The 17,051-nt window shown below is 33.8% G+C and overlaps 1 protein-coding gene across 1 annotated transcript in view; it reads right to left on the bottom strand.

Annotated features, from left to right (window-relative positions):
* Nucleotides 1-428: 428 nt before the first annotated feature.
* LOC142225125 (uncharacterized) overlaps nt 429-17,051 on the bottom strand; it is an 87,817-nt gene continuing 71,194 nt past the window's right edge. The window contains exons 2-4 of the mRNA XM_075294901.1: nt 7,103-9,609; nt 669-791; nt 429-460 (exon numbers count right to left, since the gene is read on the bottom strand). Coding sequence (XP_075151016.1) covers nt 429-460; nt 669-791; nt 7,103-8,645 — 1,698 coding nt within the window. The 5' untranslated portion in view covers nt 8,646-9,609. The remainder of the gene's footprint in view (nt 461-668; nt 792-7,102; nt 9,610-17,051) is intronic.

Here is a 17,051-nt window from a genome sequence, read left to right as displayed (position 1 = left end):
TCCTTGTTCTCAGACCTCAAAATTATGGTCCCAGGGAAAAAATTTGGATGCAATGAAGTGGTGACCGCAGAAACTGAGGCCTATTTTGAGGCAAAACCGAAGGAGTACTACCAAAATGGTATCAAAAAATTGGAAGGTCGTTATAATCGTTGTATCGCTCTTGAAGGGAACTATGTTGAATAATAAAAACGAATTTTGACAAAAAATATGTTTTTCCTTGTTAGACCGGGGACTTATCAGCCAACCTGTTACTTCGACTGTGGTAATAATTACTGACGACAAATTGTAGGAAATCATTTAACATTGTCTTCTAAACTGCAAGTTCGTCCACATATATCAGTTCGTCCACTATGTAGGCCAAAGTTTTTGATACTATCTCAAATCCTTTCAACTAATTGTGAGCCATATAAAGTTGTATAAACTTGCATTTAAATCGTAACCGATTGGGACATATTTAAAGCTAAAGCCATTTTTTTGAAATTACACACAAGTGCATTTATGATTTATCGGACAATAAATATGTATTAGAGAAATAGGTGAATATGAGCCAGTTTTATAATTTTTGCTACTTAGCAGTGGCGATTTGACAATGAAATGTGATAGATCTCGCCAAGATAGGTGGTTAATTGGTTTTGGTACAATATTTGGCCAAATCGGGCGACATTTACACAATTCGGAGCCTTGTCCAAACCAGTCAACGTTTCTGTGGAAAGTCATTATAGTGTGTAGGATATAACATGGCATGGCTAAAAGAGCTTCACGAAACCACACGTACACTGATGTGCCAGCCGCTGGCCAATGGGTAGGATCCATCGGGTCAATCCGGTATAGAAAACCCGCCGCCGTGGGATTGTCGATGACATATGCGATCGCTGATCAGTTATTTGACTGCAAGAAATATGAGGATATCTCCCACCAAATCCTCAGCCACACTATTCACTACATGGACGGCGGAAGTACGCTGGCAGTTGAATGTCAGAGTCGACAGCGAAGTAATTTCGACCACAAAATACACCAAGATTCTCGGGGTCACATTCGACAGCCTTTATCGTCTGCCCATGCCACTGCAATTTGTGATAAGCTCCGCCGTAGAAACAAGGTCCTCAAGTCGCTTGCCGGCAGCACTTGGGATACGGACAAAGAAACCTTGTTCACTACATATAAGGCAATTGACCGGTCAGTGGTAAACTATGCAGCGCCAGTGTGGACACCTCAAACGAGCGACATACAAATCTGTCAGAATGCTGCCTTTAGAACTGCAACAGGGTGTCTCCGCAGTACACCCCTCGATCACCTTTATGTGGAGACCAAGATCATCCCAGTGCGTCGACACAATTATATGTTGTCAAAGCAGTACCTCTTGGGTTGCTATCAAAGTTGTCATCCAAATCACCATCTTGTGGATAGGATACCTCCACCCAGGAATGTAAGGGTTGACCTTCAACTTCTAGAGCGCGAGATCCAGCGTTATAAAAGAGAGCCTCTAGGCAGCATACCAGACAGTCTGAACAGGATTCATGAGGATACTGTAGCTGAAGCGGTGAGAAGCTAAAAAGTTAATCCTGTTCTCGGAGCTCGACCACCGCCCATAACACCGGAGGAGAGAGAACTCCCACGGCAGAACAGGGTAGTTTTGGCCCAACTAAGATCATGCAAGTGTAGCCGCCTCAATTCCTACTTGTCAGTGATTGATAGCAGCGTAGCTGACGTGTGTCCCATCTGTAATCAAGGTCCACATGACACTCGTCACCTTGCCAAGCTAAGCCTACACGTCTCACGCCAGATCACTCTGAACACACCCCATCCTTGTCGCAGAGTTCCTTGATCTGGCTACTAATTCAACTACTAAGCATACAACAAAATTGATGAAACTACATTAAAAAACTGTTATAACAACAACAACAACAAGAGCTTCACGATTTCAAAACTGGGAATAGGTTTATAAGACGGCTGTACATAATTGTAGACCTATATGGACCAATTAGTGCATGGTTGTTAGAGGGCACATACCAATATCGCGTACTAAATTTCAACCGGATCCAAAAGGTTTAGAATGTCACATATGGTGGATGACTTTATTTGGCGGTTGTATTTAAAGTGGTCCGATAATTTCCATTTGTAATCACGGTTGCCACAGTTGGTAGAATTGTACCAAAAAATGGTAGATTTGTTACTGTTTGGTAGATAAAAAAAGTGTGTGGTTTATTTTTGGGTTAATTAAAACTGCCTGAATTTATTCTAATAATTGGTTGATAGTTTTGCTGCAAGTAGAGGGTGCTGATGAGGAATGTGGTAATTCCGAAACGTGCGTCCATCCAACCATCTTGCAGTCTATAGGGCTTTGCCCAAATAAATTTGACAAACATTATTTTCCTCTGTTGGTTAAGCTACACTTGTAGTTTAGTCAATGTATGGTTTTAAGCTGAAATAAAAAAAACAACAACAATGAAGAAAAAAAAATTGACAAATTTTCTATAGAAATAAAATTTGACAACATTTTCTAAACAATAAAAATTTTGACAAAATTTTCTATGGAAATAAAATTTTGAAAAACCTTTTTATAGGAATAAAAAATATGACAAAATTTAGAAATAAAATTTTGACAAATTTTTGAAAATTTTGAAAATTTTTCTATAGAAATAAAATTTTTACAAAATGTAGAAATAAAATTTCAAAAAAATTTAGAAACAAAATTTTGACAAAATTTAGAACTAAAATTTTTTTTATAGAAATATCAGTTTCTATAAAAACAAATTTACAAAATTTTCTATGGAAATAAAATTTTAACAACATTTTCTGTGAACAAAATCTTCTATAGAAGAAAAAATGTTGATACAATTTTCTGTAGAAATAAAAGTTTAACAAAATTTAGAAATGAAAATTTGAAAAAATGTTCTATAGTAATAAAATTTTGACAAAATGTTCTATAGAAATAAAATTTTAATAAAAATTTTATGGAAATAAAATTTTGACAAAATTTTCTAAAGAAATAAAATTTTGGCACACTTTTTGATAGGAATAAAATGTTGACAAAATTTAGAAATAAAATTTTGAAAAAATTTAGTAATACAATTTTAACAAAATTTAAAAATAAAATTTTAACAAAATTGAAAAAAAAATTAAAAATAAAATTTTTAAAAATTTTCTATAGAAATAAAATTTTTACAAAACAATGAATAAAATTTCGACAAAATTTAGAAAAAAAAATGACAAAAAATAAAATATATATAAAAAATATATAAAAAATAAAATTTTGACAAAATTTTTTATATAAATAAAATTGTCTATAGAAAAAAATTTGACAAAATTTTAACAAAATTTTCTATGAACAAAATTTTCTATAGAAATAAAATTTTGATAAAATATTCTATAGAAATAAAATTTTTGACAAAATTTAGAAATCAAATTTTGACAAAATTTTCTGTAGAAATAAAATTTTGATACAATTTTTTATAGAAATAAAATTTTGACAAAATTTAGAAATAAAATTTTCATAAAATTTTCTATAGAAATAAAACTTTGACAAAATATTCTATAGAAATAAAATTTTGACAAAATCTTCTATAGAAATAAAATTTTGACAAAAATTTGTATAGAAAAAAAATTTAAGAATGAAATTTTGGCAAAATTTTCTATACAATAAACCCAGCAAAAAAAGAGCTTCCAAAAAAGTAATTTGGATCTCCAATCTGTGATCCGGAAGTAGTGCAAACTTGGATCATCTCCACTGAATTTTACATGGGCTTGTCATAGGACGGAAGTACACCCTTTTTGGATCCTTTGCATTGCTTTAGAAGTTGTGCCCTGGAAGTTAATTTGAATGAAGAAATTTAAAATGCAAAAAAAAAAATTTTCAACCAATTTCACTTTTTTCCATCCATATGTTTTATTACACAATTATTTTCCTATCATATAATTTTTACAATTTGAAAAACTTTTTCGCTCCGACCAGGGGTTGAACCTGGGTTTGCTGGCACCATAACAGAACGCCTTAGCACACTCAGCCACAAACGCCATTGAACATAAAGCGTCGAAAGGTCAATTCAAATGTTTGTGATATGATCGTAATATGACACCAATGAATAACATTCTAATTGCTTCTCGCCATGTTCTTTATTAGTATGAACGAAAAGATAAGAAACGCAGGTTCAAATCTCAACAGCGGCATTTTTTATCAAATATTTTTCTAAAAAAAATATTTTTATGACATGCATATTTTATATTTTCGTCATATATTTTGGTATAAATATATTTTTTCCATTAAAAATCAACAAAAAAATTAAAAATTCTCGTAATTTGCAAAATGTTCTCAAAAGAACATCCATGGAAGCGAAAAAGTCAAATGACACAGGTTCAAATCTCAACGGGGATGAAATAAATTTTTTTATTATTATTTTTTTACTTTTGTATTAATTTTCTCTTGTTTTTATTTTTTTATTAGTTTTCTATTTTTTTGTAAAATTTAACTGTCAAAAATTTGCACTTAAACTAGCTTGATTGCGTTCTTTCTAATACTTGTCCACAAGGACTGCATCGGAAGTAGAAAAAACAAGTAAGGAAAGTCTAAAGTCGGGCGGGGCCGACTATATTATACCCTGCACCACTTTGTAGATCCAAATTTTCGATACAATATCACATCCGTCAAATGTGTTGGGTGCTATATATAAAGGTTTGTCCCAAATACATACATTTAAACATCACTCGATCTGGACAGAATTTGATAGACTTCTACAAAATCTACAGACTCAAAATTTAAGTCGGCTAATGCACTAGGGTGGAACACAATGTTAGTAAAAAAATATGGGAAGCATTTAAATCTGAAGCAATTTTAAGGAAACTTCGCAAAAGTTTATTTATGATTTATCGCTCGATATACATGTATTAGAAGTTTAGGAAAATTAGAGTCATTTTTACAACTTTTCGACTAAGCTGTGGTGATTTTACAAGGAAGATGTTGGTATTTTGACCATTTTTGTCGAAATCAGAAAAACATATATATGGGAGCTATATCTAAATCTGAACCGATTTCAACCAAATTTGGCACGCATATCCACAATGCTAATTCTACTCCCTGTGCAAAATTTAAACTAAATCGGAGTTAAAAATTTGCCTCTGTGGTCATATGAGTGTAGATCGGGCGAAAGCTATATATGGGAGATATATCTAAATCTGAACCGATTGCAACCAAATTTGGCACGCATTGCTACAATACTAATTCTACTCCCAGTGCAAAATTTCAACTAAATCGGAGCTAAAGATTGGCCTCTGTGGTCATATGAGTGTAAATCGGGCGAACGATATATATGGGAGCTATATCTAAATCTGAACCGATTTCAATGAAATTTGGCACACTTGATAATAGTACTAATTGTTCTTCTTGTGTAAAATTTTAAGCCAATTAGGGTAAAACTCTGGCTTCTGGACCATATAAGTCCATATCGTACGAAATATATATGGGAGCTATATCTAAATCTGAACCGATTTCTTCCAAAATCAATAGGGATCTATTCTGAGCCAAAACACATACTTGTGCCAAATTTTAAGTCGATTGGACTAAAACTGCGACCTAGACTTTGATTACAAAAATGTGTTCACGGACAGACGGACATCGCTATTTCGACTCAGGAGCCCACCCTGACCATTTTTGCCAAAGACACCATGTGTCTATCTCGTCTCCTTCTGGGTGTTGCAAACATATGCACTAACTTATAATACCCTGTTCCACAGTGTGGAGCAGGGTATAAAAATCATTGGGGGATCCCAAGATGCGCTTTAGAAGAAATGTTTGTGCAATTGGCCAAAAGGGCTACATCGGAAGTGGAAAAAAACTCAATGGGGGATTCTGGGATGGGCTTTAAAAGAAATGTTTGTGCATCAACTTCCAATTTTTCAAAATGAAATTTTTTTAGTTAATAGTTTTTTGGTAAAATTTTTGATAGTTTTTTGCAATACCATCTGACCTGCGTCACTAACTACCACTTGTGCTTAGCTTCAAGTTTGTTTCGTTCGGAAGTTAGCGTGGTTTCAACAAAGGGACGGGTGGACCTCGCTAGATCGATTCAGAATTTCACCAGGACTCAGAATACATACACTTTATGGGGTCTGAAACCAACATTACAATGTGCTACAAATTGAATGCAAATTTAATACCCATCCTACGATGGAGGGTATAACAAACAAAAATATGATCTTACAAATGGGAGTACCGGCAGGATTCGTACCCGGGTCATTATTGCCACTCGACCTAAAAAGAATCTACCAAAATTTGGAGAAAATTTTAATAAGAAACTACCAAACAAAAAAACTATATTTTGCAAAATTTTATCTCTATAGAAAATTTTATCAAAATTTCATTTCTAAAAAATGAAACAAAAAAAAATATATATTTTGTAAAATTTTATCTCGATAGAAAATTTTATCAAAATTTCATTTCTATAGAAAAGCTACGAAGTACCTCTTAGTTGGAGAAGTACCTTTTATTTTGCAAAATTTTATCAACATTTTATTTCTATAAAAATCCGTGTTATGAAGTACCTCTTAGTTGGAGAGGAATCTTTTGCTAAACCTACCAAAACATCAAGATTTCTACCAATCTACCAAACAGTAAAAAAATCTACCATTTGTTATGTGTGTTTGTAGTATGCAACTGGTAACCGATAATTATTGTGAATGGCAATCCACTATTTTTAAAACTTTGGTACTGGTAATGCAAAAGGAATGACTTTAGGTCTGGACAGGTAACTTATTATTTTTAAATACCCAATAATGCTGATGTTTATTACTTGTAATCCTGGAGGAATCATTAGTGGTTACCCAGTTTTGGTACCTTTTTAGTCAAATATTCTATAATTGTATTTAAAATCTCGTCTCTACGATATAATAGTCAAGCGTTTACATCTCTAAACATTACAATTTAATTACATTCATTTGGGTAATGTCACCCTCTCATTCGCACTATGTTATCATGCTTTCTTGACATTTTAAAACTTTCCAATTTACACTTCAAATTGTAAGACATAAATTCGAGGATTTAATTTGACTTTGATGGACACAATGGCTAGCACTTAGTCTCTGCATAGTCCGTGGTTATTATTGTACTTACCCGTTGGACTTGGTGTTAAGGACATCATGTCGAAACGTATATTACGTGGCTCAAACTGATAATCTTTGAAAAATGTTAATTTCGCTCCACGTGTCTTGTTCAGACCACTCACGGCTGTGTGTATGGCTCTTAGATATTCACGCTTTCCAAAATTCGTATGTGGGGCAATGAGACCAATATAGAGTTGTTCCTTGTTGGCAACCGATGATTTACTCATGCCACCGGCCAAACGTAACGCATTCGTTGGTGGGCAGGAATAAATTAAGACCATGATGACCATAAACATCGTTGAGAGATAACAAAAGGACGAAAACCTTGATGTTGATGTTGATGTTGATGAGGATGACGATGGCGTAAACAATGGATGCAGTGAATATTTGTTGGCAGAGATAGATGCTCTAGGTGATGAGGTTCCTCTTTGTCTGTCACTGTAGGAAATCACTGTTGAAGAATCGGCAGTAGACCAGGTATTTTTTCTGGTGGTGCTAGTGGTGGTGGTATTGTTTTTGGTATTCCTACTGTTGCCACTGCTTCTGGCATTTACAGCCACAACAAAAGCTGTAATTGTTTTAAGAAATCGCCTGAGTCGCCAAATGTATGTTTCGGAGGCATTGGCGGCATGGTTTTTGTAGCGATAATGTTGTTGCTGGAGGTGTTGATGTTGGCATTGGTAATGACATTGCTGATGGCTACCGGCAACACCACAAGGACCTTCACTACCACATTGTGGATGGTCATGGATGTTGTTGTTGTTGCTACTGCTATCCTGGTAGTGGCATTGTTGGTGGGTTGTTGGGGAAATGTTGTTGCTAATCCTGGTATTTGTTGTCGTTGATTTGGGGGAACATGTGGGCCCTGCTGATGTGGTCGTTGTTACCATTGATCCTTTAAGATCAGAAAATCTAACTTGCTTTATTGTTGTTGACTTTAACGTGGAACTTGGCGAATCGAACAAATCCCTTTTGGGGTCTTCAAGGTTCTCTTGATGCAATTCTTGACTATTATGAGACATTTTTGGACTTCTTGCTGTAAACTCTAGTGATTGTTGCCTCTGAGAAGACGGCAACACTTTCTCATTTTTCCAATGAGACTGATGATGTTGTGGTTGTCTTGTTAAGGATTTGAAGTTTTCCAGTGTTATAGGACAGGCAGTGTTCGTATCATTCATCCTTTTGGGGGAATTCAGTTTACTCCATATGTTTGATGAGGGCTTGTCACTCATCTTTTTGACTTGACAGATTTTCCAACGTTCATAGGGCGTTTTCATACCATCATGATGATGGTGGCATAAGGAAGGATTATCATTTCTAAACTCATCCTCATCATCATCAACTGCCTGGGCTGTGCCATCGATCTCCATGGGGCAACAACTATGGTGAACATTGTCTGTGGACAGATTTTGACTCCTGAGTTTTTGATGGTGCTTAACTGATACTGCAACTGATGTCTGGCATTGATGATGTCGTGGCCTCCAGCTGTTGTGTTGTAATGCAGACCTGCTGTTTAAGCCTTCATTGTTTAGAGCATGGCAAAATCCTTTCATTTTGTGATGATTGCTTTTTTGTTGTTGTTACTTTTGTTTTGGTCTCCCGTAACCTTCCTCAAAGGATTGTTTTCTATTTTTGGCGTTTTATGCCAACTTAACAAAATGGCACAATGAAGAAAAAAACTGGGATTGGGTGGGGTACAGAGAAAACTGGCCTGGCAATTGAACTTTTTCCCTTTGCTATCTTCGTTCGCTTAGTTTTTGTTCTTTTTGCGTTTCTTCACTAAATGTTCATTTTGAAAGGATTTGGGTTTTTATGGCACAATATTCGTAGCCCCCCATTTCCGCTCTCTGGGAAACATCATCATCAACATCACCAGTCGCGTTTTACAGGAATCATGTAGCCTGGATAACTAAGATATTTGCCGGTAGTTATTTTGTTGTTGCCTCTGAGACTGCTTTCAGTTTCGTCCTGTTAATGGCTATCAACGTCAAAGGAAATAAAATTCCAAAAAATCTCCTACTATAGGTTCCCTGCCAACCAACAAAGTGCAAAAAGGGTGATTCCCCACTTTCGACTGCTTATGAATTTACTTCAATGGCTTGATTGGCTTTTTTTGTTTTGGCTTTTGCTACAGAAAAGCTGCAAGAGATTTTGCCAAGTTCGTTTAGCTTCATTCAATATCTTTGCAAACTTTTGATAACGACAACCCCATTGTAGTTAGACACAAAGATGTTATTATATAAGCTAGGAAAAGCAATATTTCGTTAACGATTGGCAACAGCTTTAGAGAGACGAGTCAAGTGTATGCAATTTTGAAGGCCCAAACAAATCATCCGGATTTTCTTTTTAGGCTGTAGTGTTGCTTAGTACAAAATTGTATTGGAATTTTTGTCATTTGCAATTTCTTTTCAATCCTACTATTCTTAGTTGTAGTCTAGATTGGTTTTCTCATTTAGAGGTCATTTACATTTATTCCATTTGATTACTTTTTGGTTTGCTTTTTCACAACTTATTATTCTGTAATGAAAAGAAATGAATACAAGAGAATGTTTAATGAAAAGAATAACAAGATGACTTAGAGAAAAGTAAAATAGTTTCTTTTTGATTAACTTGATTGAATAGAGAAAAGGTTTACCTCTTAATCATGTACTTAAGTCACCCATAAACGTTAGGTGATTTTCCCCCCCAAGGCATAAAAGAGATAAAGGTGTAAAAATGTAGACAGTAAATAATAGCGAAAGACTTATTTTTATTAAATCACATTAGTGCAATTAGAAAAAAACAAGTTTGAAAAACGTGTATCGAAAACGTTTTCCTTTTGTTGCAGTTTTTTGAAATTCTTCGAAAATTTCAAATTATTAACACCAAAAAAAAAAAATTTTTTATCAAAATGTTTTTTTTTTCTGCAATAAAAATCAATATTGCTTGATCCAAAAACACATCCCATTTCATTTATATTTTCAGAACATTTTTGGAATATATGCAAAAATATATATAATCTTTTGTGTTTGGTCGAAGCAGGGATTGAACCCACGATCCTTTGTATGCCAGACGGGCATGTTAACCATTGCTCCACGGTGGCCAACTAATTTAATGTTTCTATCAAATAAAGTTTCTTTACATCGGCTAGTGGGCGCCGAAAACTATGCTTTATAAATATAACGGCTTGACTATTTGTGTTGCTTGTGCGTTGATGACTATAGCGATAATTGTCTGTTGATGACAATAACAGCTATGTAGCCCAGTGGATAGTGTGTTCGCTTACAAACTGTATGGTCCGCGGTTCGATTCTCCGTCCAGGCGAAAGATAAAATTAAAAAAAAAAAAAACAAACAAGTATATAAAGCAGTAAATTCGGCCGGGCCGAATTTTAAATACCCACCACCATGAATCAAATATGATAGTTTACTTTGAAAACTCTTCGTCGTAGTGGGTTACTTGATAATATATAGAATTGTAGGGGGTTTGATGACAAATCTTCTCCCAAGGCAGTCAGCTCCCGAAGACAAACTTTAAAGATTCTACCTATGAAGGCCAGATAAGATTCCAGATTTATGAGAACCAATTTTGTTTAAGTTTTAGAGAAATTATAAACATATCGTGTATATGATTAAATTACGCCTTGATTTGAAATCTTAAATCTGTAGATTTTTTCCGCCATTATTTAAATAAATACGATGAGTAAAATCTGTAAATTTTACTTTCAGTTTGAAGCAATTTTCATGATCAGTGCGCTTGCTATTTTAGAGAATTTTAGAGTTGAATAAACGAAAATACTTTATAAGAAAAGGAAATTTCGTTTGTCTAAAATTTCATTATAGATTACTAATTTCCAGCAAATCGGATAAAAACTACGGATTCTAGAAGCCCAAGAAATAAAGCCGGGAGATCGGTGTATATGGGGGCTACACCAAAACATGGACCGATAGGTACCATTTGCCAATCACATATTTGTGATCTTAAAATACCTCCAGAATTTCAAACAAATCGGTAAGAAAACATAGTCTCTAGACGCCCAAGAAGTAAAAATCGAGAGATCAGTCTATATGGGGGTTATACCAAAAAATGGACCGATATTCCTCAATTTCGGCACACTTATTTGTGGTCTAAAAATACCTCTATATTTCGAATTTCAGGCAAATCGGGTAATAAATACAGTTTATAGAAGATCAAGAATTTCAGGCAAAGCGGATGGTAAATATAGTTTCTAGAAGCCCAAGAAGCAAAATCGGGAGATCGGTCTATATGGGGCTATACCAAAAAATGGACCGATGGGCACCATTTTCGGCAGCATACCTTTTTATGGTCCCAAAAGAACTCTAGATTTTCAATTTCAGGAAAATCGGATAGAAAATATAGTTTCTAGAAGCCCAAGAAGCAAAATCGGGAGACCAGTCTCTATGGGGCCTATATCAAAACATGGACCGATGAGCACGATTTTCGGCACACCTTTTTATGGTCCCCAAATACCTCTAGATTTCCAATTTCAGCCAAATTGGATAAAAACTACGGTTTTTATAGGCCCAAGACTCTAAATCGGGAGGTTGGTTTATGTGGGGGCTATATCAAAACATGGACCGATACAGACCATTTTCGACTCACCTCTTTATGGTTCCAAAATACCTATAGATTTTCAATTTCATACAAATCGGATAGAAAATACTGTTACTAGACGTCCAAGAAGCACAATCGGGAGATCGGTCTATATGGGGGCTATATCAAAACATAGACCGATACGGACCATTTTCGACACACCTCCTTATGGTCCTAAAATACCTCTACATTTTCAATTTCAGACAAATTGGATAGAAAATACTGTTTCTAGACGCCTAAGAAGCAAAATCGGGAGATCGGTCTATATGGGGGCTATACCAAAACATGGACCGATGCGGACCATTTTCGACACACCTCTTTATTGTCCCAAAATACCTCTGGATTTCCAATTTCAGGCAAATCTGATAAAAACTACGGTTTTTATAGGCCCAAGACCCCAAATCGGGAGGTCGGTTTATATGGGGACTATATCAAAACTTGGACCGATATAACCCATCTTCGAACTTGACCTGCCTGCAAACAAAAAACTAATCTGTGCCAAATTTGGGGACGATATCGCCATTATTGAAGGCTGTAGCGTACAACAGACAGACAGGCAGACGGACAGACGGACATGCTTACATCGTCTTAGAATTTCTCCCTGATCAAGAATATATATAATTTATATAGTCGGAAATCGATATTTCGATGTGTTAAAAACGGAATGACAAACTTATTATACCCCCGTCATCATTTTATGGTGGTGGGTATAAAAAACAGGTAAGGAAAGTCTAAAGTCGGGCGGGGCCGACTATATTATACCCTGCACCACTTTATAGATCTAAATTTTCGATACCTTATCACATCCGTCAAATGTGTTGGGGGCTATATATAAAGGTTTGTCCAAAATACATACATTTAAATATCACTCGATCTGGACAGAATTTGATAGACTTCTACAAAATCTATAGACTCAAAATTTAAGTCGGCTAATGCACTAGGGTTGAACACAATGTTAGTAAAAAACAAGTAAGGAAAGTCTAAAGTCGGGCGGGGCCGACTGTATTATATCCTGCACCACTTTGTACATCTAAATTTTCGATACCATGTCACATGCGTCAAATGTGTTGGGGGCTATATATAAAGGTTTTCCCAAATACATACATTTAAATATCACTTGACCTGGACAGAATTTGATAGACTTCTACAAAATCTATAGACTCAAAATTTAAGTCGGCTAATACACAATGTTAGTAAAAAAAATATGGGAAACATTTAAATCTGAAGCAATTTTAAGGAAACTTCGCAAAAGTTTATTTATGATTTATCGCTCGATATATACGTATTAGAAGTATAGGAAAATTAGAGTCATTTTTACAACATTTCGACTTCGCGGTGGCGATTTTACTCCCTGTTCAAAATTTCAATTAAATCGGGGTAGAAGATTGGCCTCTGTGGTCATATGAGTGTAAATCGGGCGAAAGCTATATATGGGAGCTATATCTAAATCTGAACCGATTTCAACCAAATTTAGCATGCATAGCTACAATGCTAATTTTACTCCCTGTGAAAAATTTCAACTAAATCGGAGCAAAAAATTTGCCTCTGATTTAGATATAGCTCCCTATAGATATAGCTCCCTATATATGGGAGCTATATCTAAATCTGAACCGATTTCAACCAAATTTGCCACACATGACTACACTACTAATTGTACTCCTAGTGCAAAATTTCAACCAAATTGGGGTAAAACTCTGGTTTCTGGGACCGTATTAGTCCATATCGGTCGAAAGATATATATGGAAGCTATATCTAAATCTGAACCGATTTCTTCCAAAATCAATAGGGTTCTATTCAGAGCCAAAACACATACTTGTGCCAAATTTGAAGTCGATTGGACTAAAACTGCGACCTAGACTTTGATTACAAAAATGTGTTCACGGACAGACGGACAGATGGACATACGGACATGGCTATATCGACTCAGGAGCCCACCCTGAGCATTTTTGCCAAATACACCATGTGTCTATCTCGTCTCCTTCTGGGCGACGAGCGAACACCACAAAAATTTTCAGCGGTATATTATCCTCTCTCAGTATGGCTCTAAAAATGTCAAGCAAATCAGAGAGCGTACGTCTAACGTTCAAAAAGTAGGCAATGGGGAAGTCCCCTTCTCCGTCTAAATATAAAAAAATCAGGTACCCCATATTAATTTCACACATATTCTGAAAATTTAACTAAAACATAGAAGCTATTTTTATGTTGGCCTGATACCAATACAGGCTGGTTTTTCGTCCTAATTCATTACTTTAGAAGTTTCTTCGCTGTACTGCTAAAGTCAAGTAAATGGGGTCGGGGAGGGGCCCCGACAAAATATCGAAAAATAAAGTATTGGATCTTTCTCCAGACACCACCTCTAACTTTCCCTGAACATTTCAAGCAAATCGGAGAATTTTGGTGAAATAGATATGTGTATAAAACGCACTGGCCATATTTTCTACGAAATACGTATGGTAGTCTAATAGTGTGAAATTGGATATTGATAGACATTAATTACTGTGGATTTTCTTGTGAATTCATCATTTATGTGTATGTGTGTATACCTTTCTCGTATTTTAGACAGCTCCCTCGAGATGTACTTTTGCCACAACGACCACTAACGAACGCAATTATAAATCATTGGGGCGTATACGTATTTCTATCATAGCTTCATATAATATCACTACGCCACCCAGTCCCGATTTTGCAACCAGTATCTAATATATCCACAACTAGAGAATTTCAAAGAAGCAGATTAACGAGAAAATAAAAATGTTATCAATTCCGCGAAATAATTGTTGGTCATAGAATTTAGCCTTGTTTTGGTTTTAGTTAATAGGGGAATTTTGCAAATAGTTATGCTTGATAAGTTGCTTTCTCAATGTTCGAATAAAATTTCTTGGAATTCTATGGCAAAGAAATTATTTAAATATGCTAATATTTAGCAAAGGAATTCTCTAAAACTTACACAAAAATATATATGTATGTATATGTTTAAAGCTGTATGTATATGTTTAAAGCTGTAAAGCTGGGTATATTTAAAATATTCATATTTATTAAATATCTTAAATAGAGCAGAAATATTTTAGAAAGCTTCAATTTTTGCCAGAGAATTGAAGAATTCATAGGAAATACGGAATAACGAAGGCAATGGAAAATTTAATCCACATTTAATATTATTTTTTTTTATGATAATATTTCAATGATGACTTTGGTTGACATTTTTTTTTTTTTTTTTTTTTTTTTGGTCGTGCTTTTTTTTATTGAAATGAATGTAAACGTAAAGCATCCCTGAATTATTTCCTACCAAAAGGGCACAATAATAAAATGAACTTTGGCTTGAATAGCTAAAAGGCTTCTGAGAAAATAATGCCAAAAAGGAAATACGATTAAGTGTGACTGCTATTCTGGCTCTTTGAATTGTGTTTCGAAGTAACACTTTCCTATACATTTAAAAGCTTTAATTTTTATATTAAACACCATAGGATGAGGGTATAAAAATTTTCTTATTCGATGTCTTTCCAATATCGAAATATCGATTTTCGCTGGCTATAATATGACTCCTCTAGCAGATCCATCCTCTGATTTTACTACTTTAGGCCATGGAGGCAGCAATTATAACAAGCTTTGCTTGAAATTGGAATTCTATAAGAAGTCCGCATTAGAATTTGCTCAATATTTGAAATTTAGATTAGAGGTGTGCGTGTGACACGAAATTCTCGAGACACGCGTGAATCACATGAGTTGTAAACAAAATCCAAAGCCACTCTCGTGAATGGGACTAAAATAAATATGTCGTGCGTGAGAAATAAAAACGGTTCGTGAATAAAATTTCTGCAAAATCACACTCACAAAAATAATCAAGGTTTAATTCACACTGAAATTAAATTGGCTCTCGAAAAACTATATTGACTACCAAAATTTCATCTTCTGGGATTTTGTATGTGAGTTCGTGTGCGTGTACGGTGACTTGCAGAACGAACAGCAGCGCACGAACATACATACAAAATCCCAGAAGATGGTTAGTGGTACTAACCGAAATATTGGAAATAAATATTAAAACAAATGAATAATCGATTGTTTCTATGACCTCAAGCCGAACAAAATTAATAATGAGAATAAATTCTGATTATTAATAAAAATTTTGTTAAAACTTTACTTCTATAGAAATTTTGCAAAATTATATTTTTATAGAAAGTTTTGTCAAAATTTTATTTCTATAGAATATGTTGTCAAAATTTTATTTCTATAGAACATTTGCTATATTGCTACAGAAAAGTTTCTCAATATTTTATTTACGTATTTTTGAGTGTTGTTGTCCTATTTTATGTGGTATCACAATGAACTGAATAGTCTGAGTGAGCCTGATACGTCGGGCTGCCACCTAACCTAACCTAACACTCAAAAATACGTAAATAAAATTTTGAGAAACTTTTCTGTAGCAATATAGCAAATGTTCTATAGAAATAAAATTTTGACAAAATTTTCTATAGAAATAAAATTTTGAAAAAACTTTCTATAGAATTTTGCAAAATTTCTATAGAAGTAATGTTTTAACAAAATTTTCTATAGAAATAAAATTTTGACAAAATTTTCTATAGAAATAAAATTTTGACAACATTTTCTATAGAAATAAAATTTTGACAACATTTTCTATAGAAATAAAATTGTGACAAAATTTTCTATAGAAATAAAATTTTAACAAAATTTTCTGTAGAAATAAAATTTTGACAAAATTTTCTATAGAAATAAAATGTTGACAAAATTATCTATGGAAATAAAATTTTGACAAAATTTTCCTTAGAAATCAAACTTTGACAAAATTTTCCATAGAAATAAAATTTGGCAAAATTATCTATGGAAATAAAATTTTGTCATTATATTATTTCTACAGAAAATTTTGTCAACATTTTTTTTCATAGAAAATTTTTTAATTATATTATTTATACAGAAAATTTTATTTGGTTTTCATTCGTTTTGTTTTGTTATTGTTGGCTTCTTCCTTTAATCATTGTTGGTGTTTTTGATTTCAGCATTGACTAAACTTCTAAAAAAATTTTGTCAAAATGTTATTTTTATAGAAAATTTTGTCAAAATTTTATTTCTATAGAAAATTTTGTCAAAATTTTATTTCTAAAGCAAAATGGAAAATATTGTAAAAATTTTATTTTTAGAGGAAATTTTTTTTTTCATAGACAATTTTGTCAAAATTTTATTTCTCTATGAAATTTTGTCAAGATTTTATTTCCAAGAAAATTTTGTCGAAATTTGATTTTTAAGGAAAATTTTGTCAAAATTGTATTTCTAAGTAAAATTTTGTCAAAATTTTATTTATTTATTTATTTGTTCAGTCTTTGGATAATTCACAATATAATCCTTACAGACTC

Source organism: Haematobia irritans, chromosome 2 (genome assembly GCF_050003625.1).
Source record: "Haematobia irritans isolate KBUSLIRL chromosome 2, ASM5000362v1, whole genome shotgun sequence".
Lineage (NCBI taxonomy): Eukaryota > Metazoa > Arthropoda > Insecta > Diptera > Muscidae > Haematobia > Haematobia irritans.
The sequence above is the reverse complement of the archived record's forward strand: the minus strand, read 5'-3'. Positions and strand labels throughout refer to the sequence as shown.